The sequence below is a fragment of the Salvelinus fontinalis genome, chromosome 2, assembly GCF_029448725.1.
Source record: "Salvelinus fontinalis isolate EN_2023a chromosome 2, ASM2944872v1, whole genome shotgun sequence".
Classification (NCBI taxonomy): Eukaryota; Metazoa; Chordata; class Actinopteri; order Salmoniformes; family Salmonidae; genus Salvelinus; species Salvelinus fontinalis.
The window spans coordinates 101,093,416-101,119,217 of record NC_074666.1 but is presented as its reverse complement, the minus strand read 5'-3'; the positions used below and the strand labels follow the sequence as shown (position 1 = coordinate 101,119,217).

Sequence of the window (25,802 nt, the reverse complement as noted above, 5' to 3'; positions counted from 1 at the left end):
TTGGTGTCTCTAGGGCGATCAGTCCTGAAAGATGGTGGAGTTGGTGCCTCTAGGGCGATCAGTCCTGAAAGGTGGTGGAGTTGGTGCGTCTAGTGCGATCAGTCCTGAAAGTTGGTGGAGTTGGTGCCTCTAGGGCGATCAGTCCTGAAAGATGGTGGAGTTGGTGCCTCTAGGGCGATCAGTCCTGAAAGTGGTGGAGTTGGTGCCTCTAGGGCGATCAGTCCTGAAAGTGGTGGAGTTGGTGCCTCTAGGGCGATCAGTCCTGAAAGAAGGTGGAGTTGGTGCCTCTAGGGCGATCAGTCCTGAAAGATGGTGGAGTTGGTGCCTCTAGGGCGATCAGTCCTGAAAGATGGTGGAGTTGGTGCCTCTAGGGCGATCAGTCCTGAAAGATGGTGCAGTTGGTGCGTCTAGGTCGATCAGTCCTGAAAGATGGTGGAGTTGGTGCCTCTAGGGAGATCAGTCCTGAAAGGTGGTGGAGTTGGTGCGTCTAGTGCGATCAGTCCTGAAAGTTGGTGGAGTTGGTGCCTCTAGGGCGATCAGTCCTGAAAGTTGGTGGAGTTGGTGCCTCTAGGGCGATCAGTCCTGAAAGATGGTGGAGTTGGTGCCTCTAGGGCGATCAGTCCTGAAAGTTGGTGGAGTTGGTGCCTCTAGGGCGATCAGTCCTGAAAGATGGTGGAGTTGGTGCCTCTAGGGCGATCAGTCCTGAAAGATGGTGGAGTTGGTGCCTCTAGGGCGATCAGTCCTGAAAGATGGTGGAGTTGGTGCCTCTAGGGCGATCAGTCCTGAAAGATGGTGGAGTTGGTGCCTCTAGGGCGATCAGTCCTGAAAGATGGTGGAGTTGGTGCCTCTAAGGCGATCAGTCCTGAAAGATGGTGGAGTTGGTGCCTCTAGGGTGATCAGTCCTGAAAGATGGTGGAGTTGGTGCCTCTAGGGCGATCAGTCCAGAAAGTTGGTGGAGTTGGTGCCTCTAGGGTGATCAGTCCTGAAAGATGGTGGAGTTGGTGTCTCCAGGGCGATCAGTCCTGAAAGATGGCGGAGTTGGTGCCTCTAGGGCGATCAGTCCTGAAAGGTGGTGGAGTTGGTGCGTCTAGTGCGATCAGTCCTGAAAGTTGGTGGATTTGGTGCCTCTAGGGCGATCAGTCCTGAAAGTTGGTGGAGTTGGTGCCTCTAGGGCGATCAGTCCTGAAAGATGGTGGAGTTGGTGCCTCTAGGGCGATCAGTCCGGAAAGATGGTGGAGTTGGTGCCTCTAGGGCGATCAGTCCTGAAAGTTGGTGGAGATGGTGCCTCTAGGGAGATCAGTCCAGAAAGTTGGTGGAGTTGGTGCCTCTAGGGCGATCAGTCCTGAAAGATGGTGGAGTTGGTGCCTCTAGGGTGATCAGTCCCGAAAGTTGGTGGAGTTTGTGCCTCTAGGGCGATCAGTCCTGAAAGTTGGTGGAGTTGGTGCCTCTAGGGCGATCAGTCCTGAAAGATGGTGGAGTTGGTGCCTCTAGGGAGATCAGTCCTGAAAGATGGTGGAGTTGGTGCCTCTAGGGAGATCAGTCCTGAAAGATGGTGGAGTTGGTGCCTCTAGGGCGATCAGTCCTGAAAGATGGTGGAGTTGGTGCCTCTAGGGCGATCAGTCCAGAAGGTTAGTGGAGTTGGTGCCTCTAGGGCGATCAGTCCTGAAATATGGTGGAGATGGTGTCTCTAGGGCGATCAGTCCTGAAAGATGGTGGAGTTGGTGCCTCTAGGGCGATCAGTCCTGAAAGGTGGTGGAGTTGGTGCGTCTAGTGCGATCAGTCCTGAAAGTTGGTGGAGTTGGTGCCTCTAGGGCGATCAGTCCAGAAAGATGGTGGAGTTGGTGCCTCTAGGGCGATCAGTCCTGAAAGTGGTGGAGTTGGTGCCTCTAGGGCGATCAGTCCTGAAAGTTGGTGGAGTTGGTGCCTCTAGGGCGATCAGTCCTGAAAGAAGGTGGAGTTGGTGCCTCTAGGGCGATCAGTCCTGAAAGATGGTGGAGTTGGTGCCTCTAGGGCGATCAGTCCTGAAAGATGGTGGAGTTGGTGCCTCTAGGGCGATCAGTCCTGAAAGATGGCGGAGTTGGTGCCTCTAGGGCGATCAGTCCTGAAAGGTGGTGGAGTTGGTGCGTCTAGTGCGCTCAGTCCTGAAAGTTGGTGGAGTTGGTGCCTCTAGGGCGATCAGTCCTGAAAGTTGGTGGAGTTGGTGCCTCTAGGGCGATCAGTCCTGAAAGATGGTGGAGTTGGTGCCTCTAGGGCGATCAGTCCTGAAAGATGGTGGAGTTGGTGCCTCTAGGGCGATCAGTCCTGAAAGTTGGTGGAGTTGGTGCCTCTAGGGCGATCAGTCCTGAAAGATGGTGGAGTTGGTGCCTCTAGGGAGATCAGTCCTGAAAGATGGTGGAGTTGGTGCCTCTAGGGAGATCAGTCCTGAAAGATGGTGGAGTTGGTGCCTCTAGGGCGATCAGTCCTGAAAGATGGTGGAGTTGGTGCCTCTAGGGCGATCAGTCCAGAAGGTTAGTGGAGTTGGTGCCTCTAGGGCGATCAGTCCTGAAATATGGTGGAGTTGGTGTCTCTAGGGCGATCAGTCCTGAAAGATGGTGGAGTTGGTGCCTCTAGGGCGATCAGTCCTGAAAGGTGGTGGAGTTGGTGCGTCTAGTGCGATCAGTCCTGAAAGTTGGTGGAGATGGTGTCTCTAGGGCGATCAGTCCTGAAAGATGGTGGAGTTGGTGCCTCTAGGGCGATCAGTCCTGAAAGGTGGTGGAGTTGGTGCGTCTAGTGCGATCAGTCCTGAAAGTTGGTGGAGTTGGTGCCTCTAGGGCGATCAGTCCTGAAAGATGGTGGAGTTGGTGCCTCTAGGGCGATCAGTCCTGAAAGTGGTGGAGTTGGTGCCTCTAGGGCGATCAGTCCTGAAAGTTGGTGGAGTTGGTGCCTCTAGGGCGATCAGTCCTGAAAGAAGGTGGAGTTGGTGCCTCTAGGGCGATCAGTCCTGAAAGATGGTGGAGTTGGTGCCTCTAGGGCGATCAGTCCTGAAAGATGGTGGAGTTGGTGCCTCTAGGGCGATCAGTCCTGAAAGATGGCGGAGTTGGTGCCTCTAGGGCGATCAGTCCTGAAAGGTGGTGGAGTTGGTGCGTCTAGTGCGCTCAGTCCTGAAAGTTGGTGGAGTTGGTGCCTCTAGGGCGATCAGTCCTGAAAGTTGGTGGAGTTGGTGCCTCTAGGGCGATCAGTCCTGAAAGATGGTGGAGTTGGTGCCTCTAGGGCGATCAGTCCTGAAAGATGGTGGAGTTGGTGCCTCTAGGGCGATCAGTCCTGAAAGTTGGTGGAGTTGGTGCCTCTAGGGCGATCAGTCCTGAAAGATGGTGGAGTTGGTGCCTCTAGGGAGATCAGTCCTGAAAGATGGTGGAGTTGGTGCCTCTAGGGAGATCAGTCCTGAAAGATGGTGGAGTTGGTGCCTCTAGGGCGATCAGTCCTGAAAGATGGTGGAGTTGGTGCCTCTAGGGCGATCAGTCCAGAAGGTTAGTGGAGTTGGTGCCTCTAGGGCGATCAGTCCTGAAAGATGGTGGAGTTGGTGTCTCTAGGGCGATCAGTCCTGAAAGATGGTGGAGTTGGTGCCTCTAGGGCGATCAGTCCTGAAAGGTGGTGGAGTTGGTGCGTCTAGTGCGATCAGTCCTGAAAGTTGGTGGAGTTGGTGCCTCTAGGGCGATCAGTCCTGAAAGATGGTGGAGTTGGTGCCTCTAGGGCGATCAGTCCTGAAAGTGGTGGAGTTGGTGCCTCTAGGGCGATCAGTCCTGAAAGTTGGTGGAGTTGGTGCCTCTAGGGCGATCAGTCCTGAAAGAAGGTGGAGTTGGTGCCTCTAGGGCGATCAGTCCTGAAAGATGGTGGAGTTGGTGCCTCTAGGGCGATCAGTCCTGAAAGATGGTGGAGTTGGTGCCTCTAGGGCGATCAGTCCTGAAAGATGGTGGAGTTGGTGCGTCTAGGTCGATCAGTCCTGAAAGATGGTGGAGTTGGTGCCTCTAGGGAGATCAGTCCTGAAAGGTGGTGGAGTTGGTGCGTCTAGTGCGATCAGTCCTGAAAGTTGGTGGAGTTGGTGCCTCTAGGGCGATCAGTCCTGAAAGTTGGTGGAGTTGGTGCCTCTAGGGCGATCAGTCCTGAAAGATGGTGGAGTTGGTGCCTCTAGGGCGATCAGTCCTGAAAGATGGTGGAGTTGGTGCCTCTAGGGCGATCAGTCCTGAAAGTTGGTGGAGTTGGTGCCTCTAGGGCGATCAGTCCTGAAAGATGGTGGAGTTGGTGCCTCTAGGGAGATCAGTCCTGAAAGATGGTGGAGTTGGTGCCTCTAGGGAGATCAGTCCTGAAAGATGGTGGAGTTGTTGCCTCTAGGGCGATCAGTCCTGAAAGATGGTGGAGTTGGTGCCTCTAGGGCGATCAGTCCTGAAAGATGGCGGAGTTGGTGCCTCTAGGGCGATCAGTCCTGAAAGGTGGTGGAGTTGGTGCGTCTAGTGCGCTCAGTCCTGAAAGTTGGTGGAGTTGGTGCCTCTAGGGCGATCAGTCCTGAAAGTTGGTGGAGTTGGTGCCTCTAGGGCGATCAGTCCTGAAAGATGGTGGAGTTGGTGCCTCTAGGGCGATCAGTCCTGAAAGATGGTGGAGTTGGTGCCTCTAGGGCGATCAGTCCTGAAAGTTGGTGGAGTTGGTGCCTCTAGGGCGATCAGTCCTGAAAGATGGTGGAGTTGGTGCCTCTAGGGAGATCAGTCCTGAAAGATGGTGGAGTTGGTGCCTCTAGGGAGATCAGTCCTGAAAGATGGTGGAGTTGGTGCCTCTAGGGCGATCAGTCCTGAAAGATGGTGGAGTTGGTGCCTCTAGGGCGATCAGTCCAGAAGGTTAGTGGAGTTGGTGCCTCTAGGGCGATCAGTCCTGAAATATGGTGGAGTTGGTGTCTCTAGGGCGATCAGTCCTGAAAGATGGTGGAGTTGGTGCCTCTAGGGCGATCAGTCCTGAAAGGTGGTGGAGTTGGTGCGTCTAGTGCGATCAGTCCTGAAAGTTGGTGGAGTTGGTGCCTCTAGGGCGATCAGTCCTGAAAGATGGTGGAGTTGGTGCCTCTAGGGCGATCAGTCCTGAAAGTGGTGGAGTTGGTGCCTCTAGGGCGATCAGTCCTGAAAGTTGGTGGAGTTGGTGCCTCTAGGGCGATCAGTCCTGAAAGAAGGTGGAGTTGGTGCCTCTAGGGCGATCAGTCCTGAAAGATGGTGGAGTTGGTGCCTCTAGGGCGATCAGTCCTGAAAGATGGTGGAGTTGGTGCCTCTAGGGCGATCAGTCCTGAAAGATGGTGGAGTTGGTGCGTCTAGGTCGATCAGTCCTGAAAGATGGTGGAGTTGGTGCCTCTAGGGAGATCAGTCCTGAAAGGTGGTGGAGTTGGTGCGTCTAGTGCGATCAGTCCTGAAAGTTGGTGGAGTTGGTGCCTCTAGGGCGATCAGTCCTGAAAGTTGGTGGAGTTGGTGCCTCTAGGGCGATCAGTCCTGAAAGATGGTGGAGTTGGTGCCTCTAGGGCGATCAGTCCTGAAAGATGGTGGAGTTGGTGCCTCTAGGGCGATCAGTCCTGAAAGATGGTGGAGTTGGTGCCTCTAGGGCGATCAGTCCTGAAAGATGGTGGAGTTGGTGCCTCTAAGGCGATCAGTCCTGAAAGATGGTGGAGTTGGTGCCTCTAGGGAGATCAGTCCAGAAAGTTGGTGGAGTTGGTGCCTCTAGGGCGATCAGTCCTGAAAGATGGTGGAGTTGGTGTCTCCAGGGTGATCAGTCCAGAAAGTTGGTGGAGTTTGTGCCTCTAGGGCGATCAGTCCTGAAAGTTGGTGGAGTTGGTGCCTCTAGGGCGATCAGTCCTGAAAGTTGGTGGAGATGGTGCCTCTAGGGAGATCAGTCCAGAAAGTTGGTGGAGTTGGTGCCTCTAGGGCGATCAGTCCTGAAAGATAGTGGAGTTGGTGCCTCTAGGGTGATCAGTCCAGAAAGTTGGTGGAGTTTGTGCCTCTAGGGCGATCAGTCCTGAAAGTTGGTGGAGTTGGTGCCTCTAGGGCGATCAGTCCTGAAAGATGGTGGAGTTGGTGCCTCTAGGGAGATCAGTCCTGAAAGATGGTGGAGTTGGTGCCTCTAGGGAGATCAGTCCTGAAAGATGGTGGAGTTGGTGCCTCTAGGGCGATCAGTCCTGAAAGATGGTGGAGTTGGTGCCTCTAGGGCGATCAGTCCAGAAGGTTAGTGGAGTTGGTGCCTCTAGGGCGATCAGTCCTGAAATATGGTGGAGTTGGTGTCTCTAGGGCGATCAGTCCTGAAAGATGGTGGAGTTGGTGCCTCTAGGGCGATCAGTCCTGAAAGGTGGTGGAGTTGGTGCGTCTAGTGCGATCAGTCCTGAAAGTTGGTGAAGTTGGTGCCTCTAGGGCGATCAGTCCTGAAAGATGGTGGAGTTGGTGCCTCTAGGGCGATCAGTCCTGAAAGTGGTGGAGTTGGTGCCTCTAGGGCGATCAGTCCTGAAAGTTGGTGGAGTTGGTGCCTCTAGGGCGATCAGTCCTGAAAGAAGGTGGAGTTGGTGCCTCTAGGGCGATCAGTCCTGAAAGATGGTGGAGTTGGTGCCTCTAGGGCGATCAGTCCTGAAAGATGGTGGAGTTGGTGCCTCTAGGGCGATCAGTCCTGAAAGATGGTGGAGTTGGTGCGTCTAGGTCGATCAGTCCTGAAAGATGGTGGAGTTGGTGCCTCTAGGGAGATCAGTCCTGAAAGGTGGTGGAGTTGGTGCGTCTAGTGCGATCAGTCCTGAAAGTTGGTGGAGTTGGTGCCTCTAGGGCGATCAGTCCTGAAAGTTGGTGGAGTTGGTGCCTCTAGGGCGATCAATCCTGAAAGATGGTGGAGTTGGTGCCTCTAGGGCGATCAGTCCTGAAAGTTGGTGGAGTTGGTGCCTCTAGGGCGATCAGTCTTGAAAGATGGTGGAGTTGGTGCCTCTAGGGCGATCAGTCCTGAAAGATGGTGGAGTTGGTGCCTCTAGGGCGATCAGTCCTGAAAGATGGTGGAGTTGGTGCCTCTAGGGCGATCAGTCCTGAAAGATGGTGGAGTTGGTGCCTCTAGGGCGATCAGTCCTGAAAGATGGTGGAGTTGGTGCCTCTAGGGCGATCAGTACTGAAAGATGGTGGAGTTGGTGCGTCTAGGTCGATCAGTCCTGAAAGATGGTGGAGTTGGTGCCTCTAGGGAGATCAGTCCTGAAAGGTGGTGGAGTTGGTGCGTCTAGTGCGATCAGTCCTGAAAGTTGGTGGAGTTGGTGCCTCTAGGGCGATCAGTCCTGAAAGTTGGTGGAGTTGGTGCCTCTAGGGCGATCAGTCCTGAAAGATGGTGGAGTTGGTGCCTCTAGGGCGATCAGTCCTGAAAGTTGGTGGAGTTGGTGCCTCTAGGGCGATCAGTCTTGAAAGATGGTGGAGTTGGTGCCTCTAGGGCGATCAGTCCTGAAAGATGGTGGAGTTGGTGCCTCTAGGGCGATCAGTCCTGAAAGATGGTGGAGTTGGTGCCTCTAGGGCGATCAGTCCTGAAAGATGGTGGAGTTGGTGTCTCTAGGGCGATCAGTCCTGAAAGATGGTGGAGTTGGTGCCTCTAGGGCGATCAGTCCTGAAAGATGGTGGAGTTGGTGCCTCTAGGGCGATCAGTCCAGAAAGTTGTTGGAGTTGGTGCCTCTAGGGCGATCAGTCCTGAAAGATGGTGGAGTTGGTGTCTCTAGGGCGATCAGTCCTGAAAGATGGCGGAGTTGGTGCCTCTAGGGCGATCAGTCCTGAAAGGTGGTGGAGTTGGTGCGTCTAGTGCGATCAGTCCTGAAAGTTGGTGGAGTTGGTGCCTCTAGGGCGATCAGTCCTGAAAGTTGGTGGAGTTGGTGCCTCTAGGGCGATCAGTCCTGAAAGTTGGTGGAGTTGGTGCCTCTAGGGCGATCAGTCCTGAAAGATGGTGGAGTTGGTGCCTCTAGGGCGATCAGTCCTGAAAGATGGTGGAGTTGGTGCCTCTAGGGCGATCAGTCCTGAAAGTTGGTGGAGATGGTGCCTCTAGGGAGATCAGTCCAGAAAGTTGGTGGAGTTGGTGCCTCTAGGGCGATCAGTCCTGAAAGATGGTGGAGTTGGTGCCTCTAGGGTGATCAGTCCAGAAAGTTGGTGGAGTTGGTGCCTCTAGGGCGATCAGTCCTGAAAGTTGGTGGAGTTGGTGCCTCTAGGGCGATCAGTCCTGAAAGATGGTGGAGTTGGTGCCTCTGGGGAGATCAGTCCTGAAAGATGGTGGAGTTGGTGCCTCTAGGGAGATCAGTCCTGAAAGATGGTGGAGTTGGTGCCTCTATGGCGATCAGTCCTGAAAGATGGTGGAGTTGGTGCCTCTAGGGCGATCAGTCCAGAAGGTTAGTGGAGTTGGTGCCTAGGGCGATCAGTTCTGAAATATGGTGGAGTTGGTGTCTCTAGGGCGATCAGTCCTGAAAGATGGTGGAGTTGGTGCCTCTAGGGCGATCAGTCCTGAAAGGTGGTGGAGTTGGTGCCTCTAGGGCGATCAGTCCTGAAAGGTGGTGGAGTTGGTGCGTCTAGTGCGATCAGTCCTGAAAGTTGGTGGAGTTGGTGCCTCTAGGGCGATCAGTTCTGAAAGATGGTGGAGTTGGTGCCTCTAGGGCGATCAGTCCTGAAAGTGGTGGAGTTGGTGCCTCTAGGGCGATCAGTCCTGAAAGTTGGTGGAGTTGGTGCCTCTAGGGCGATCAGTCCTGAAAGAAGGTGGAGTTGGTGCCTCTAGGGCGATCAGTCCTGAAAGATGGTGGAGTTGGTGCCTCTAGGGCGATCAGTCCTGAAAGATGGTGGAGTTGGTGCCTCTAGGGCGATCAGTCCTGAAAGATGGTGGAGTTGGTGCCTCTAGGGCGATCAGTCCTGAAAGATGGTGGAGTTGGTGCCTCTAGGGAGATCAGTCCTGAAAGATGGTGGAGTTGGTGCATCTAGGGAGATCAGTCCTGAAAGATGGTGGAGTTGGTGCCTCTAGGGAGATCAGTCTTGAAAGATGGTGTAGTTGGTGCCTCTAGGGCGATCAGTCCTGAAAGATGGTGTAGTTGGTGCCTCTAGGGAGATCAGTCCAGAAAGATGGTGGAGTTGGTGCCTCTAGGGAGATCAGTCCTGAAAGATGGTGGAGTTGGTGCCTCTAGGGTGATCAGTCCAGAAAGTTGGTGGAGTTGGTGCCTCTAGGGCGATCAGTCCTGAAAGTTGGTGGAGTTGGTGCCTCTAGGGCGATCAGTCCTGAAAGATGGTGGAGTTGGTGCCTCTAGGGAGATCAGTCCTGAAATATGGTGGAGTTGGTGCCTCTAGGGCGATCAGTCCTGAAAGATGGTGGAGTTGGTGCCTCTAGGGCGATCAGTCCTGAAAGATGGTGGAGTTGGTGCCTCTAGGGCGATCAGTCCTGAAAGATGGTGGAGTTGGTGCCTCTAGGGCGATCAGTCCTGAAAGTTGGTGGAGATGGTGCCTCTAGGGCGATCAGTCCTGAAAGATGGTGGAGTTGGTGCCTCTAGGGAGATCAGTCCTGAAAGTGGTGGAGTTGGTGCCTCTAGGGCGATCAGTCCTGAAAGATGGTGGAGTTGGTGCCTCTAGGGTGATCAGTCCAGAAAGTTGGTGGAGTTGGTGCCTCTAGGGCGATCAGTCCTGAAAGTGGTGGAGTTGGTGCCTCTAGGGTGATCAGTCCAGAAAGTTGGTGGAGTTGGTGCCTCTAGGGCGATCAGTCCTGAAAGATGGTGGAGTTGGTGCCTCTAGGGAGATCAGTCCTGAAAGATGGTGGAGTTGGTGCGTCTAGGTCGATCAGTCCTGAAAGATGGTGGAGTTGGTGCCTCTAGGGAGATCAGTCCTGAAAGATGGTGGAGTTGGTCCCTCTAGGGAGATCAGTCCTGAAAGATGGTGGAGTTGGTGCCTCTAGGGAGATCAGTCCTGAATGATGGTGGAGTTGGTGCCTCTAGGGTGATCAGGTGGATGTTAGAGGGCCTTTTACTGAACAATGTTTCTGTTTTACATGACTGGGTTTAGATGTTCATATTTTACTGTTTGCTTTTCATGTACTTGGTAATTGATATGTATGTACAGTGTAATGGTTGTTATTGATGTGTATGTATACTGTAATGGTTGTTGATTAATGTGTTGTTTAATGATGTGTTGTTTATTGATGTGTTGTTTATAGATGTGTTGTTTATTGATGTGTTGTTTATTGATGTGTTATTTATAGACGTGTTGTTTATTGATGTGTTGTTTATTGATGTGTTTGACAGGTCGTCATTGTAAATAACAATTTGTTATTAATAGACTTACCTGTATAAATATAGGTGAAATTTAAAAAATGGCTAAATATTCAACTACTTTAATATTGTTAACAAATAAACAAATATCTGAATACTCACGTTGAAAGTAATTGAGATATTTGAAATAGTATTTGAAGCCAGGTCTGCTATGTCGTGCCACTGTGTGTGACATTCAATTAGGAACTTTGAACTAACAGAGGACTCTCAGAGGTTTACTGTGGTCAGTTGAGTTTACTGGATCACTCACACTCTCACTCTCACTCCCACTCACACTCTCACACACACACACACACACACACCACACACACACACACACACACACACACACACACACACACACACACACACACACACACACACACACACATACACACATACACACATACACATACACATACACATACACATACACATACACACATACACATACACATACACACACACGCACGCACGCACGCACACACACACACACACACACACACGCACCCACGCACCCACACACACACACACACACACACACAGATAGTGGGGATCCTATGTGTAAACCTGCTGTAGATAAAGGAGACACAGAGCAGGCCATCTCTCAAATTAACTTAAAGGAGTAGTTCAACCAAATGACTAAATTACATATTGGTTTCCTGTCTATAGACTGCTTACAGAGTAAGGAAACCAAAACCTAATTTAGTAATATGGGTGAACTATCCCTTTACCTATTTAGAGAGCCCATAGACATAGACATAGATATAGATATAGATATAGACATAGACACACCACAACAGGAGGTGATGTGAGACAAGACAGAGAAGCTGTCATACATCTCAAACACAGAGGTCAAATCTATAATGATACTATATATATTCCATATTTTCTATATAGCATCTACACTGATTAAACCAAACATTAAGAACACCTTCCTCATATTGAGTTGCATCCCCTTTTACCCTCAGAACAGCCTCAATTCGTCGGGGTTTGGATTCTACAAGATGTCGAAAGCATTCCACAGGGATGTTGGCCCATGTTGACTCCAATGCTTCTCACAGTTGTGTCAAGTTGTCTGGATGTCCTTTGGGTGGTGGACCATTCTTGATAAACACGAGAAACTGTTGAGTGTGAAAAACCCAGCAGCGTTGCAGTTCATGACACAAACCGGTGCGCCTGGCACCTACTACCCTACCCAGTTCAAAGGCACTTAAATATTTTGTCTTGCCCATTTACCCTCTGAATGGCAACACATTCACAATCCATGTTTCAATTGTCTCAAGGCGTACAAATATTTCTTTAACCTGCCTCCTGATCTGATCACCACAGTGTTTCTGGATCATGGCATAGTTCTTCTCAGCCCCTGACCCCTTAAGCTGGGTACAGAGGGAGGAATGTGCCCTACTGGCTCCAGACATCTATGGTGCTCTTAGACCAGGAGACTGTCTGGGACGGAGCAGCAGTTAAGTGTGTGTGTGTGTGTGTGTGTGTGTGTGTGTGTGTGTGTGTGTGTGTGTGTGTGTGTGTGTGTGTGTGTGTGTGTGTGTGTGTGTGTGTGTGTGTGTGTGTGTGTGTGTGTGTGTGTGTGTGTGTGTGTGTGTGTGTGTGTGAAAGGAGGAAAGAGGTCAAAGAGTGAAAGAGGAAAGGAGTCAAAGGTCAAATCCATAGGAGTCAGGCTGGAGTGTCCTAGAAACAGCATCGTTAGAGGACATTCTATGTTCCATAGGAGTCAGGCTGGAGTGTCCTAGAAACAGCATCGTTAGAGGACATTCCATGTTCCATAGGAGTCAGGCTGGAGTGTCCTAGAAACAGCATCGTTAGAGGACATTCCATGTTCCATAGGAGTCAGGCTGGAGTGTCCTAGAAACAGCATCGTTAGAGGACATTCTATGTTCCATAGGAGTCAGGTTGGAGTGTCCTAGAAACAGCATCGTTAGAGGACATTCCATGTTCCATAGGAGTCAGGCTAGAGTGTCCTAGAAACAGCATCGTTAGAGGACATTCCATGTTCCATAGGAGTCAGGCTGGAGTGTCCTAGAAACAGCATCGTTAGAGGACATTCTATGTTCCATAGGAGTCAGGTTGGAGTGTCCTAGAAACAGCATCGTTAGAGGACATTCCATGTTCCATAGGAGTCAGGTTGGAGTGTCCTAGAAACAGCATCGTTAGAGGACATTCCATGTTCCATAGGAGTCAGGCTGGAGTGTCCTAGAAACAGCATCGTTAGAGGACATTCCATGTTTCATAGGAGTCAGGCTGGAGTGTCCTAGAAACAGCATCGTTAGAGGACATTCTATGTTCCATAGGAGTCAGGCTGGAGTGTCCTAGAAACAGCATCGTTAGAGGACATTCCATGTTCCATAGGAGTCAGGCTGAAGTGTCCTGGAAACAGCATCGTTAGAGGACATTCCATGTTCCATAGGAGTCAGGTTGGAGTGTCCTAGAAACAGCATCATTAGAGGACATTCCATGTTCTATAGGAGTCAGGCTGGAGTGTCCTAGAAACAGCATCGTTAGAGGACATTCCATGTTCCATAGGAGTCAGGTTGGAGTGTCCTAGAAACAGTATCGTTAGAGGACATTCCATGTTCCATAGGAGTCAGGCTAGAGTGTCCTATAAACAGCATCGTTAGAGGACATTCCATGTTTCATAGGAGTCAGGCTGGAGTGTCCTAGAAACAGCATCGTTAGAGGACATTCTATGTTCCATAGGAGTCAGGCTGGAGTGTCCTAGAAACAGCATCGTTAGAGGACATTCCATGTTCCATAGGAGTCAGGCTGAAGTGTCCTGGAAACAGCATCGTTAGAGGACATTCCATGTTCCATAGGAGTCAGGTTGGAGTGTCCTAGAAACAGCATCATTAGAGGACATTCCATGTTCTATAGGAGTCAGGCTGGAGTGTCCTAGAAACAGCATCGTTAGAGGACATTCCATGTTCCATAGGAGTCAGGTTGGAGTGTCCTAGAAACAGTATCGTTAGAGGACATTCCATGTTCCATAGGAGTCAGGCTAGAGTGTCCTATAAACAGCATCGTTAGAGGACATTCCATGTTTCATAGGAGTCAGGCTGGAGTGTCCTAGAAACAGCATCGTTAGAGGACATTCTATGTTCTATAGAAAAATACCTGGCTAATAACTAGGATCTAGCCTGCTCTGAGATATGTACAGATTATATAGCTCTGAGACCAACAGGCTAATAACTGGGACTGCTGTGTGTGTGTGTGTGTGTGTGTGAGAAAGAGAGAGAGAGAGAGACAGAGAGACAGACAGACACAGTCCTCGTCATCTTGCCCAGTGATCTCCACATTATGAGACTGACCCTCTCCTTGACAGCATGTTATTCTGTTCTGATGTTGTGATTATACCTGGCCCTCTCATGACTGTGTGTGTGTGTGTGTCTAGGTGGGTGGGTGGATGGACCTGTGACCCAGATAATCCCAGATTGAAGGGTGGAGCAGGAATGGATATTTCAGGGTGTGTGTGTGAGTGCGTAATCAGTGTGTGGTGTTTTCCAGAGACTACCTCACAGGGTGGATCCCTGTTCCATGGATGTGTACCAAATGGCAAGTTATTCCCTACATAGTGCACTACTTTTGACCAGAGCCCTATGGGTAGTGCACTATTATTAAGGAATAGGGTGCCACTTGGGACGCAGGCCATGTGAGGACGATGACGATGACGCTGAGGCTTCCAAATATGCCAGTCGTGTTCTAAATATAAGCAATGTTCTGGTGGACTCTGGGATTGATTTTAAATCAAATCTAAAGACTACAGACCGATCAAAATCAAATCAAATGTTATGGGTCAAATACAAATATTTAGCAGATGTTATTGTGGGTGTAGCGAAATGCTTTGTGTTTCTAACTCCAACAGTGCAGTAATATCTAACAGTTCACAACAATACACACAGACATCTAAAAGTCAAATAATGGAATTAAGAAATGTATAAATATCAGGACGAGCAATATGGGAGTGGCACTAACTAAAATACAGAATATAGAATACAGTATATATACATATGAAATGAGTAAATATAAATAAATGGTGTCCAGAATACATGCGTAACTCACTGGCTTCAGTTGAACAGATGTATGAATGAACTGGACATATACCATTACAGGCTAATGTCAGGTGGGTCATCTTTAGTCAATGTGGGCCTGTCACAATTGGGGGTTTGTCACAGAATGATGCCAACCTTTTCACATTCCCATCAGTTTCTCAGTACTTTAACAGCAACGGGGGCTAATGATGGCTGATAATGGGGCTTTAAGGCCGATTTGTGGTCCCAGTCTGTGCCTGAATGGATGGACAGGTTTTAAAAAAATGATAATTTAACTAGGCAAGTGGGTAAAGAACAAATGTTTATTTAAAATGACGGCCTACCCCGACCAAACCCAGACCCGGTTGGGCTCCCTAACTTGTTATTGAAGCACTGAGAATCTGATGGGGGTGTGAAAAAAGGTTGTGACCCCGGTCCACTGAGCCTCAGATGTACTGAATAAGGACAGATTGAGAGTTTTAGTGTGTAACTTCTGTCCTCTCTACCATGTCTAGATAGTTATATCCTCTGTCCTCTCTACCATGTCCAGACAGTTATAACTTCTGTCCTCTCTACCATGTCCAGACAGTTATAACTTCTGTCCTCTCTCCCATGTCTATACAGTTATAACTTCTGTCCTCTCTGTCCTCTCTACCATGTCTAGATAGTTATATCCTCTGTCCTCTCTCCCATGTCCAGACAGTTATAACCAGTGTTCCCCTTCTTTAGTCATCAGCTGTCATCAGCGCCATGCCCTTCACTGTCAGAGAGAAACCACTTGACTTGGACACTGTTTATTGTACTGCGCTGTTTCCTGGCAACATGATGTGTGTGTGTATGTGTGCATGTGTGTATGTGTGTATGTGTGCATGTGTGTATGTGTGTATGTGTGTGTGTGTGCATGTGTGTATGTGTGTGTGTGTGTGTGTGTGTGTGCAAAGTGGAGGCCAAGGAAAGTTAGTGTGGAGAGAGGGGGGGGGGGGGGGGGGGCTACAGCAGCACCTAGATCTTCTGCACAGATTCTGTCAGACCTGGGCCCTGACAGTAAATCTCTGTAGGACAAAAATTATGAGTTTCCAAAAAAGGTCCAGTCGCCAGGACCACGAATACAAATTCCATCTAGACACCGTTACCCTAGAGCACACTAAAAACTATACATACCTCGGCCTAAACACCAACTTCCACAAAGCTGTGAACGATCTGAGAGACAAGGCAAGAAGGACATTCTCTGCTATCAAAAGGAACATAAAATTCGACATACCAATTAGGATCTGGCTAAAAATACATTAATCAGTTATAGGACCTATTGTCCTTTATGATTGTGAGGTCTGGGGTCCGCTCACCAACCAAGAACTCACTAAATGGGACAAACACCAAATTGCGACTCTGCAGGCAGAATTCTGCAACAACATCCTCCGTGTACAACGTAGAACACCAAATAATGCATTAGGCCGATACCCACTAATGATCAAAATCCAGAAAACAGACGTTAAATTCTACAACCACCAAGGAAGCGATTCCCTAACCTTCCATAACAAAGCCTTCACCTACAAAGAGATGGCCCTGGAGAAGAGTCCTCTAAGCAAGCTGGTCCTGGGGCTCTGTTCACAAACACAAACAGACCCCACAGAGCCCCAGGACAGCAACAAAATTAGACCCAAACAAATCATGAGAAAACAAAAAGATAATTACTTTACACATGGGAAAGAGTTTTGCAAACTAGAATGATATTTGGCCCTAAACAGAGAGTACACAGTGGCAGAATACCTGATCACTGTGACTGACCCAAACTAAAGGAAAGCTTTGACTATGAACAGACTCAGTGAGCATAGCCTTGCTATTGAGAAAGGCCGCAGTTGGCAGACCTGGCTCTCAAGAGAAGACAGGCTATGTGCACACTGCCCACAAAATGAGGATGAAACTGAGCTGCAATACCTAACCTCCTGCCAAATGTATGACCATATTAGAAACACATATTTCTCTCAGATTACACAAACCCATAAAGAGTTCAAAAACAAATCCAATTTTAATAAACTCCCATATCTATTGGGTGAAACACCACAGTGTGCCATCACAGCAGCAACATTTGTGAACTGTTGCCACAAAAAAAGGGCAACCAGTGAAGAACAAACATTGTATATACAACCCATATTTATGTTTATTTATTTCCTTTTGTAGTTTAATTATTTGCACATAATATGACATTTGGAATAAATGTCTTCATTCCTTTGGAGTTTAATGTTGATATCAGGAATCAAGGTAAGACCCAAGTGCAGACTGTGTGAAGTAACAATGTTTATAGTAACACCAGGGGCAAATGGCAGGACAAGGCAGGCAGAGGTCGGTAATCCAGAGTAGAGGTCAAGGTACAGGACGGCAGGCTCAGGGTCAGGCAGAGGTCGGTAATCCAGAGTAGAGGTCAAGGTACAGGACAGCAGGCAGGCTCAGGTCAGGCAGAGGTCGGTAATCCAGAGTAGAGGTCAAGGTACAGGACGGCAGGCTCAGGGTCAGGCAGAGGTCGGTAATCCAGAGTAGAGGTCAAGGTACAGGACGGCAGGCTCAGGGTCAGGCAGAGGTCGGTAATCCAGAGTAGAGGTCAAGGTACAGGATGACAGGCAGGCTCAGGTCAGGCAGAGGTCGGTAATCCAGAGTAGAGGTCAAGGTACAGGACGGCAGGCTCAGGGTCAGGCAGAGGTCGGTAATCCAGAGTAGAGGTCAAGGTACAGGATGACAGGCAGGCTCAGGGTCAGGCAGAGGTCGGTAATCCAGAGTAGAGGTCAAGGTACAGGACAGCAGGCAGGCTCAGGTCAGGCAGAGGTCGGTAATCCAGAGTAGAGGTCAAGGTACAGGACAGCAGGCAGGCTCAGGGTCAGGCAGAGTGGTCAGGCGGGTGGATACAGGGTCAGGACAGTCAAGGGTCAAAAACCAGGAGGGCGAGAAAAAAAGAGACTGGGGAAAAACAGTAGTTGAGACAAACCGCTGGTTGATTTGAACAAACAAGACAAGCTGGCACAGACAGACAGAAAACACCAGTATATATATACCCAGAGGATAAGTGGGGAAGATGGGTGACACCTGGAGGGGGTGGAGACAAGCACAAGGACAGGTGGAAGAGAGAGAGAGAGAGAGAGAGAGAGAGAGAGAGAGAGAGAGAGAGAGAGAGAGAGAGAGAGAGAGAGAGAGAGAGAGAGAGAGAGAGAGAGAAAGAGAGAGAGAGAGAGAGAGAGAGAGAGAGGGAGAGAGAGAGAGAGAGAGAGAGAGAGAGAGAGAGGACAGTTAAACAAAAACAACCACACAGACCTCATAATTTTCTTATTATATAGTGATGAGAGCTGTATGGCCAATCATCTCTTATTATATAGTGAGGAGAGCTGTATGGCCAATCATCTGTTATTATATAGTGAGGAGAGCTGTATGGCCAATCATCTGTTATTATATAGTGAGGAGAGCTGTATGACCAATCATCTCTTATTATATAGTGAGGAGAGCTGTATGGCCAATCCTCTGTTATTATATAGTGAGGAGAGCTGTATGACCAATCATCTCTTATTATATAGTAAGGAGAGCTGTATGGCCAATCCTCTGTTATTATATAGTGAGGAGAGCTGTATGACCAATCATCTGTTATTATATAGTGAGGAGAGCTGTATGACCAATCATCTGTTATTATTTAGTGAGGAGAGCTGTATGACCAATCATCTCTTATTATATAGTAAGGAGAGCTGTATGGCCAATCCTCTGTTATTATATAGTAAGGAGAGCTGTATGACCAATCATCTGTTATTATATAGTGAGGAGAGCTGTATGACCAATCATCTGTTATTATTTAGTGAGGAGAGCTGTATGACCAATCATCTGTTATTATATAGTGAGGAGAGCTGTATGACAAATCATCTGTTATTATTTAGTGAGGAGAGCTGTATGACCAATCATCTGCTATTATTTAGTGAGGAGAGCTGTATGACCAATCATCTGTTATTATATAGTGAGGAGAGCTGTATGGCCAATCATCTCTTATTCCATTCTGAGAGACGAGAAAGAAGAGATGTTGAAAGAGAGAGAGCAAGCGAGTGTGAGAGAGAGAGAGAGAGAGAGAGAGAGAGAGAGAAAGAAGAGATGTTGAAAGAGAGAGAGATACTGCAGATGATCATGAGTCTGCAAAGCTCTCCTCTATTCCAATGTAATGAGTTGCAGAAGTTTGAATATGTGGGTTTGAATACATTATTCGTTATTCGCATATGCTTAGTTCAAACTCCACCTCTGCTCTGTGCTGCCATCTTGTGGGATACTGTGATAGCACATCATCGTCAGGCTCGTGTTGACTAGACACCAAAACAGACAGAAAAAGGGGAGGGACCACCTACCTGAATCTGTCCAATAAGAAACTCTTGTTTTTGTTGCAATAACACTTTCAGTTGCCAAAACATTTTGCTGCTATGTGCACTAATGATCTATTCATTAACTAATGTGTCCCCTGCTCCCTGTAGCCTCAAACCTCCCTCATCCTATTGGATTGTGGCTCCACACACTCATGAAGACTGCCTGGCCGCTATACATTCATTTATTGGAGCCACTCTCCAATAGAATGAGAGAGGTTGGAGGCTACAGGCATCCACTACTGACGGGATGAGGTCAATATCCTTCCAGGATACCCGGGCCAGGTTGATTAGATAGGCCTGCTCGCTGAAGTGTTTTAGGGAGCGTTTGATAGTGATGAGGGTAACCTAATTTATGTTTCTATAACTCCCCTGAATGCTATGGTCAGCAGTATCATGCACATATCAACCTGAGTTATCCTGTTAGCAATGAGACGGTTTGCCCTACTAGGAGCATTGTGAGTCATTGGCTGTTAAAACCTCTACGGGATTGGTTGAGCTAACGTGTGCTAATGTGATTAGCATGATGATGTAAGTAACAAGAAAATTAGACATTGACATATCTGATATTGGCAGAAAGCTTAAATTCTTGTTAATCTAAATGCACTGTCCAATTTACTGGAGCTATTACAGTGAAAAAATACCACGGTATTGTTTGAGGAGAGTGCATAACAACAAAAAACTTTATTCACGGCAACTGGTTCGATACATTCACCTCTGAATGTAAATAATGTACTTACAGTCAGTAATCTTGCTCTGATTTGTCATCCTGAGGGCCCCAGAGATAAAATGTAGCATAGTTTTGTTTGATAAAATCGATTTTTATATTCAAATGTAGGAACTGGATTCTACAATTTGACCAGCCACCTGGGCCGCTGATTAAACCCTGATTGGGTTTACACAACCAAAGAATTTCTGCACAAACTGCCAGAAACTCTCAGGGAAGCTCATCTGCGTGCTCGTCGTCCTCACCAGGGTCTTGACCTGACTGCAGTTAGGCGTTGTAATCGACTTCAGTGGGCACTCTGGAGAAATGTGCTCTGCATGGATGAATCCCAGTTTCAACTGTACCGGGCAGATGGCAGACAGTGTGTATGGTGTCGTGTTGGCGAGCGGTTTGCTGATGTCAACGTGGTGAACAGAGTTCCCCATGGTGTCGTGTTGGCGAGCGGTTTGCTGACGTCAACGTGGTGAACAGAGTTCCCCATGGTGTCGGTCGGGTTATGGTATGGGGAGGCATAAGCTACGGGCAACGAACACATTGCATTTTATCGATGGCAAATTGAATGCACAGAGATCCTGAGGTCCATTTTCGTGCCATTCATCCGCCGCCATCATCTCATGTTTCAGCATGATAATGCACGGCCCCATGTCGCAAGGATCTGTACACAATTCCCGGGAAGCTAAAAATGTCCCAGTTCTTCCATGGCCTGCATACTCACCAGACATGTCACCCATTGAGCATGTTTGGGATGCTCTGGATCGACGTGTATGACAACATGTTCCAGTTCCCGCCAATATCCAGCAACTTCGCACAACCATTGAAGAGGAGTGGGTGTCACAGTATAACTTTACGTCGTCCCCTCGCCCCGACACGGGCGCGAACCAGGGACCCTCTGCACACATCAACAACAGTCAACCACGAAGCGTCGTTACCCATCGCTCCACAAAAGCCGCGGCCCTTGCAGAGCAAGGGGCAACACTACTTAAGTCTCAGAGCAAGTGACGTAACTGATTGAAATGCTACTAGCGCGTACCCGCTAACTAGCTAGCCATTTCACATCCGTTACACTCACCCCCCTTTCAACCTCCTCCTTTTCCGCAGCAACCAGTGATCCGGGTCAACAGCATCAATGTAACAGTACTAACTTTACGTCGTCCCCTCGCCCCGACACGGGCGCGAACCAGAGAACCTCTGCACACATCAACAACGGTTGCCCACGAAGCATCGTTACCCATCGCTCCACAAAAGCCGCGGCCCTTGCAGAGCAAGGGGCAACACTACTTAAGTCTCAGAGCAAGTGACGTAACTGATTGAAATGCTACTAGCGCGTACCCGCTAACTAGCTAGCCATTTCACATCCGTTACATGGGACAACATTCCACAGGCCACAATCAACAGCCTGATCAACTCTATGTGAAGGAGATGTGTCGCCCTGCATGAGGCAAATTATGGTCACACCAGATACTGACTGGTTTTCTGATCCACGCCACTACCTTTTTTTTCTGTATCTGTGACCAACAGATGAATATCTGTATTCCCAGTCATGTGAAATCCATAAATAAGGGCCTATATATTTCAACTGACTGATTACCTTAGATGAAATGAAACTCAGTAAAATCGTTGAAATTGTTGCATGTTGTGTTTATATTTTTGTTCAGTGTAAATATTGCTGTCGTCTTCTGATAAGTAAAGCAATAAAAACAATGAAACATCCCAGTAAAGTGCTAAAAACAGGCCACATTAACATACGTAGCCTAAGAAACAAGGTTCATGAAATTTGATAACTTGCTAGTAAAAGATAACATTCATAAATTCATATCTGAAACTCACTTACACATCATTCCTTTGACCAGTGGTAGCAGTGGTAGCAATACATGGTTATAACATCTACAGAAGAGACAAGAATGTAGCTTCTCTACAGTAGAGGGGGTTTGTCCTACCCTGTGGTTCATTTGTCAGCTGTTACAGCTTCTTTACAGTAGAGGGAGGGCTTTTTGTCCTACCCTGTGGTTCATTTGTCAGCTGTTGCAGCTTACAGTTTCATATTTCAGAAACAATATGTGTACACATGTGTATGTGTGTGTGAATGGGAATCAATTGTTGGTATAGTAAGACATAGCTGTTTGTGTGTGTGTGTGTGTGTGTGTGTGTGTGTGTGTGTGTGTGTGTGTGTGTGTGTGTGTGTGTGTGTGTGTGTGTGTGTGTGTGTGTGTGTGTGTGTGTGTGTGTGTGTGTGTGTGTGTGTGTGTGTGTGTGTGTGTGCTATATGAACATTTTATGGAAAAACCCCATTAAAGTTTGAACTACTACACACACCATAATGCTTTGAATTCTGCTCATCTTTACCTTGCATCCTCTGTTGCTGCATGCATGCTCTCTCCTCACTCCCACTCCTGATGCTGTCGCTTAGCAACACATATTCCAAGTGATGTGCAAAAAAAACAACTAGCTGCAGTTGCTAGCTGCAGAGGAGATTGAGAAGAAGAAGAGAACATGAACATCGGTTTATATTTTTTGTATGTTTTTTGAGGGTCAGTGAAGTTAGCTATGTAAATCTCTGGGTTATTTGATCAAACCTGTTGCAGTCACAGCTCTTGCTTCGTCGTTCTATGGTCCGGCAGGTGGCGCTGTTATAAAGCGAAGGGGCCAGTGGCTCTTTCATCAAGAATCGAAGAAGGAGTGGGAGACAAAAAATAAAGGAGAGAAAAAAAAGAAAGGAGGCCGACCCGACACAAAACATAACGCACACCGATAGCTGTAGCGGGTCCATTAATGGACATAAAATAAACAGATAGCGAGCAAATACGCTTGTTCACGGAATTTTATCCCGTTGAGAGCAGGTCATGCTGTTCTCGCAAAGGTAATGAGCCGTAAAGCCCTTGGGTTTCGGCTTAGCAGCGCCCACAAACTGCAGCGAAACTGGAATGATTGGCAGCCCAGGTTGGTATCGCGCCACGGGGGAGACAGTCTAAAATAGAACGGGGATTCGCTGGGCCTAACCTCAGCTTCTTTATTTAGCTAGCTAGCTGGTCAGACACTTTGGTTCCCACACGTTAGGAGAATGGCTTGATAACAGTAGCAATAGCAAGTCAGCAAACAAGTAAGCTAACGCTCAAGCTTGATAACGTTATCCAAAGTAGTTAACTACGCTATCAAGGCTAACCAACACTTTGCGCATTTATTTTGACTCAAAACAACCTGCCGCATTGCCTTGCTTTCCTCGTGTTTAGGTATACATGGCTAGCTAGCTAACCTGGTAAGAGAAGCCCATGTTTGGAAGCTATTTCGGTAACAGTGGAAGTGGTGTTAGCTACCTATTGCTAGTTATTACTATTAGCCAATATTCATTGTCACTGAGATGACATGTTACCTCCACTTGGTAGCCAGCTAGTTAACGTTAGTTGGCTAGCTGACGTTAACTCAAAGCGCACATCGTGGCAGCATATGACGTTAGCCAACTAGCAGCTAACTATGGCTAGTGTTCGTTAGCTTGGTTCTAACTTTCTTCACCTTTGTCCCCAGAGCTTGTTAGGTAGATAGCTACAGTACCAGTCGTTGGTTGGTTGTGCTTTGATAACGCGGTATCCGGAACAGTAAACTGATTTGACATCAAATGGTGTGCTAACGTAAAGTGTGGCAACATTGGCTTTCTAGCTGGCTACCGAACGATTGGCCATCAGTGGGCAACGTTTGTCTTTCCTGCTGTCTTGTGTAACGTTATCTGGTCAACAATGATTAGCTAGATAACGTCCGTTTGACAGTTTATTGGCTACCTAGTTATCGCTCAAAGCAACTAGCCAGAAGAGAGCTAACTAGCTAGCTACTGGGTTTTAACGCTTGCTAACTGATTGCTAACCTGCTAGCTTTACTAGTTTGCGCGGTACCACCCTTGACCAGCAAACGAAAGCGATTTAGCAATGTTGTCAGGGGTTTGAATTTCGTGATTTGAATTGCACGGGGACATCAATAAGTATATTATGCAAGTTAATCAGTTCTTGATCAAAGAGAGGGAGGTGTTGTTAAAACGTTCCTTCAGTTGAGACCTCGATTTGACGTTTCTGTTCAGACAAATGCTCATAGTCTTATAGAAACTATTCTACAGAGCTATAAATTAGCTCGAATAATTTCCCCATCCATGTATCCAGTTGTTAAATCCTAGACTTGTAAACCAGATTGGGGTGAGATTGTCAAACTGTAGGGAGTGTGTCCATATAAGGTATGATGGGGTGGCAAGGTTGCTGGATCGAATTCGCGAGCTGACAATGTAAACATCTGTCCTTCTGCCCCTGAACAAGGTAGTTAACCCACTCTTCCCCGGTAGGCCGTCATTGTAAATAAGAATTTTGAACCACAGTCATTTAGCATTGATCAAGTACAAGTTGCCCTGACTGTCTTCCCTGGGGGATTTCACTGACTGTGTTTGTGTCCTGCCCCCCCTGTGTGTCTGTTCCTCTGTCCGCCTGCTTCAGAGGCGACAGCGTGTCAGCAGCTAGCCAGGACGGTGTGAAGTGCATCGCCACCAGAGACCTGGGTCCAGCTGCAGCAGCTGTATACGACCCAACAGCAGTGGGAGTAGCAACCTCGGACCGGCCTGTCTCCCCAACTCTCCTACATGATGCCTTCCCAGACACCGCAGACACACTGGACGAAGGGGGTGGGTGTTACTGTTACTGTCTTCAGCATGTGGCCTGCCTGTCTGCAGCATGTTGGGGTTGGGTGTGGGCTGGGGTTGGGTGTGGGCTGGGGGAGGGTGATACTGCCTGTCTGCAACATGTTGTTGGTACTGTAGTGATTTAAGTGAGCTACGACTGTTACGCCCCTTGCGGGTCTCACTGTAGGCAGACGTAGCATTTCTCTAAAGAGTAAAAGGGGATTCGTAACAGGCCTGCCGACCTAGGCAGGGGTGCTGTGTATTATAGTAGCTTGGTCCAGGCCTGCCGACCTAGGCAGGGGTGCTGTGTATTATAGTAGCCTGGTTCAGGCCTGCCGACCTAGGCAGGGGTGCTGTGTATTATAGTAGCCTGGTTCAGGCCTGCCGACCTAGGCAGGGTGCTGTGTATTATAGTAGCCTGGTTCAGGCCTGCCGACCTAGGCAGGGGTGCTGTGTATTATAGTAGCCTGGTTCAGGCCTGCCGACCTAGGCAGGGGTGGTGTGTATTATAGTAGCTTGGTCCAGGCCTGTCGACCTAGGCAGGGGTGCTGTGTATTATAGTAGCTTGGTCCAGGCCTGCCAACCTTAGTAGCCTGGTTCCGGATCTGTTTGTGCCGTTTGTGCCGCACAAACAGATCTGAGACCAGGCTTGGGTTATTATGGGGTCAGTTTAGCAGTACATGAGACCAGGCTTGGGTTGTTATGGGGTCAGGTTAGCAGTACATGAGACCAGGCTTGGGTTATTATGGGGTCAGGTTAGCAGTAAATGCTGACACACCTGACAGCGGCTGTGTGTGAAATTACACCCTATTCTCTATATAGTGCACTACTTTAGACCAGGGCCCAATGGCACCCTATTCCCTATATCTATGCATAGTCACTTTACCCCTACCTACATGTACAATTGACCTCTAACCTGTACCCCCTGTATGTAGCCTCGTTATGTTATTGTGTTTTTATTTTTTACTTTAGTTTATTTGGTAAATTTCTTAACTCTTCTTGAACTGCAATGCTGGTTGAGGGCTTGTAATTAAGCATTTCACTGTAAGGTCTACACTTGTTGTATTCGGCGCATGTGACAAATAAAGTTTGATTTGATATATAGTGCACTGCTTTAGACCAGGAGCCTATTTGTATTAGTGTATCTGTTGTTGTGGTCACATTGTCCAGAGGTGAACCTGTAGTCATCATGTCATTGGACTGTAGACTCCCTGTGTGTTCTGTGTAAATGACTAATAAACTGGTAGTGGTGTCTTTAAGACTCATCCAGCTTCTCTCCCTCTTTCCTTCCTGGGTCCTCAGACTCGCGTTGGCTTAATGTTTCTGTTGAAGTGAAAGCGAAAGCGACCTCTCGTCTCTGTAGTGCGTATCTGTCCCAGGCATCTGGAAGAAGGAAAGCACCGTGAATCCCCGGGTTCCCCCACAGATATCTGCCCTCATGGTAGAGAAGTCTGTGTCTCAAATAGCACCATATTCCCTATGTAGTGCACTACTTTAGACCAGGACCCAATGGCACCCTATTCTCTCTATTATACTTCTACTACCTAGGGTTATTGTTCCCTCAAGGGCATATCTCCATATTACAACGCTTGTTTACGTAAACTGACGGAAGACCGAGCTTGACCACCTGTGCTAATTAGCCATCTACTGCGCTCCTAACACCTGTGTGTAAGCTAACTGGGGAAGTGTAGTTTAGTCAGATAGCTGTATGGATCTGTGCTAATTAGCCATCTAC

At 48.4% G+C, this 25,802-nt stretch overlaps 1 protein-coding gene and 1 long non-coding RNA gene across 4 annotated transcripts in view; one reads left to right on the top strand and one right to left on the bottom strand.

Moving 5' to 3' along the window:
• Positions 1-16,323: 16,323 nt before the first annotated feature.
• Positions 16,324-22,082, bottom strand: LOC129833492 (uncharacterized). The gene is made up of 2 exons (XR_008756076.1): positions 21,993-22,082; positions 16,324-21,878 (listed from the first exon to the last, which is right to left on the bottom strand). It is a non-coding gene; the product is annotated as an uncharacterized LOC129833492 (long non-coding RNA).
• Positions 22,083-22,113: 31 nt separating this feature from the next.
• The window catches only part of smg1 (SMG1 nonsense mediated mRNA decay associated PI3K related kinase), a 128,851-nt gene continuing 125,162 nt past the window's right edge, over positions 22,114-25,802 (top strand). Inside the window, exons 1-2 of one of the 3 annotated variants that reach the window (XM_055898126.1) lie at positions 22,114-22,276; positions 23,886-24,070. In XM_055898126.1, the coding sequence (XP_055754101.1) occupies positions 22,260-22,276; positions 23,886-24,070 (202 nt within the window). In that variant the 5' untranslated portion in view covers positions 22,114-22,259. Of the gene's footprint in view, positions 22,357-23,885; positions 24,071-25,802 lie in introns of all 3 variants that reach the window. The other 2 variants (XM_055898117.1, XM_055898133.1) reach the window with 2 other exon arrangements.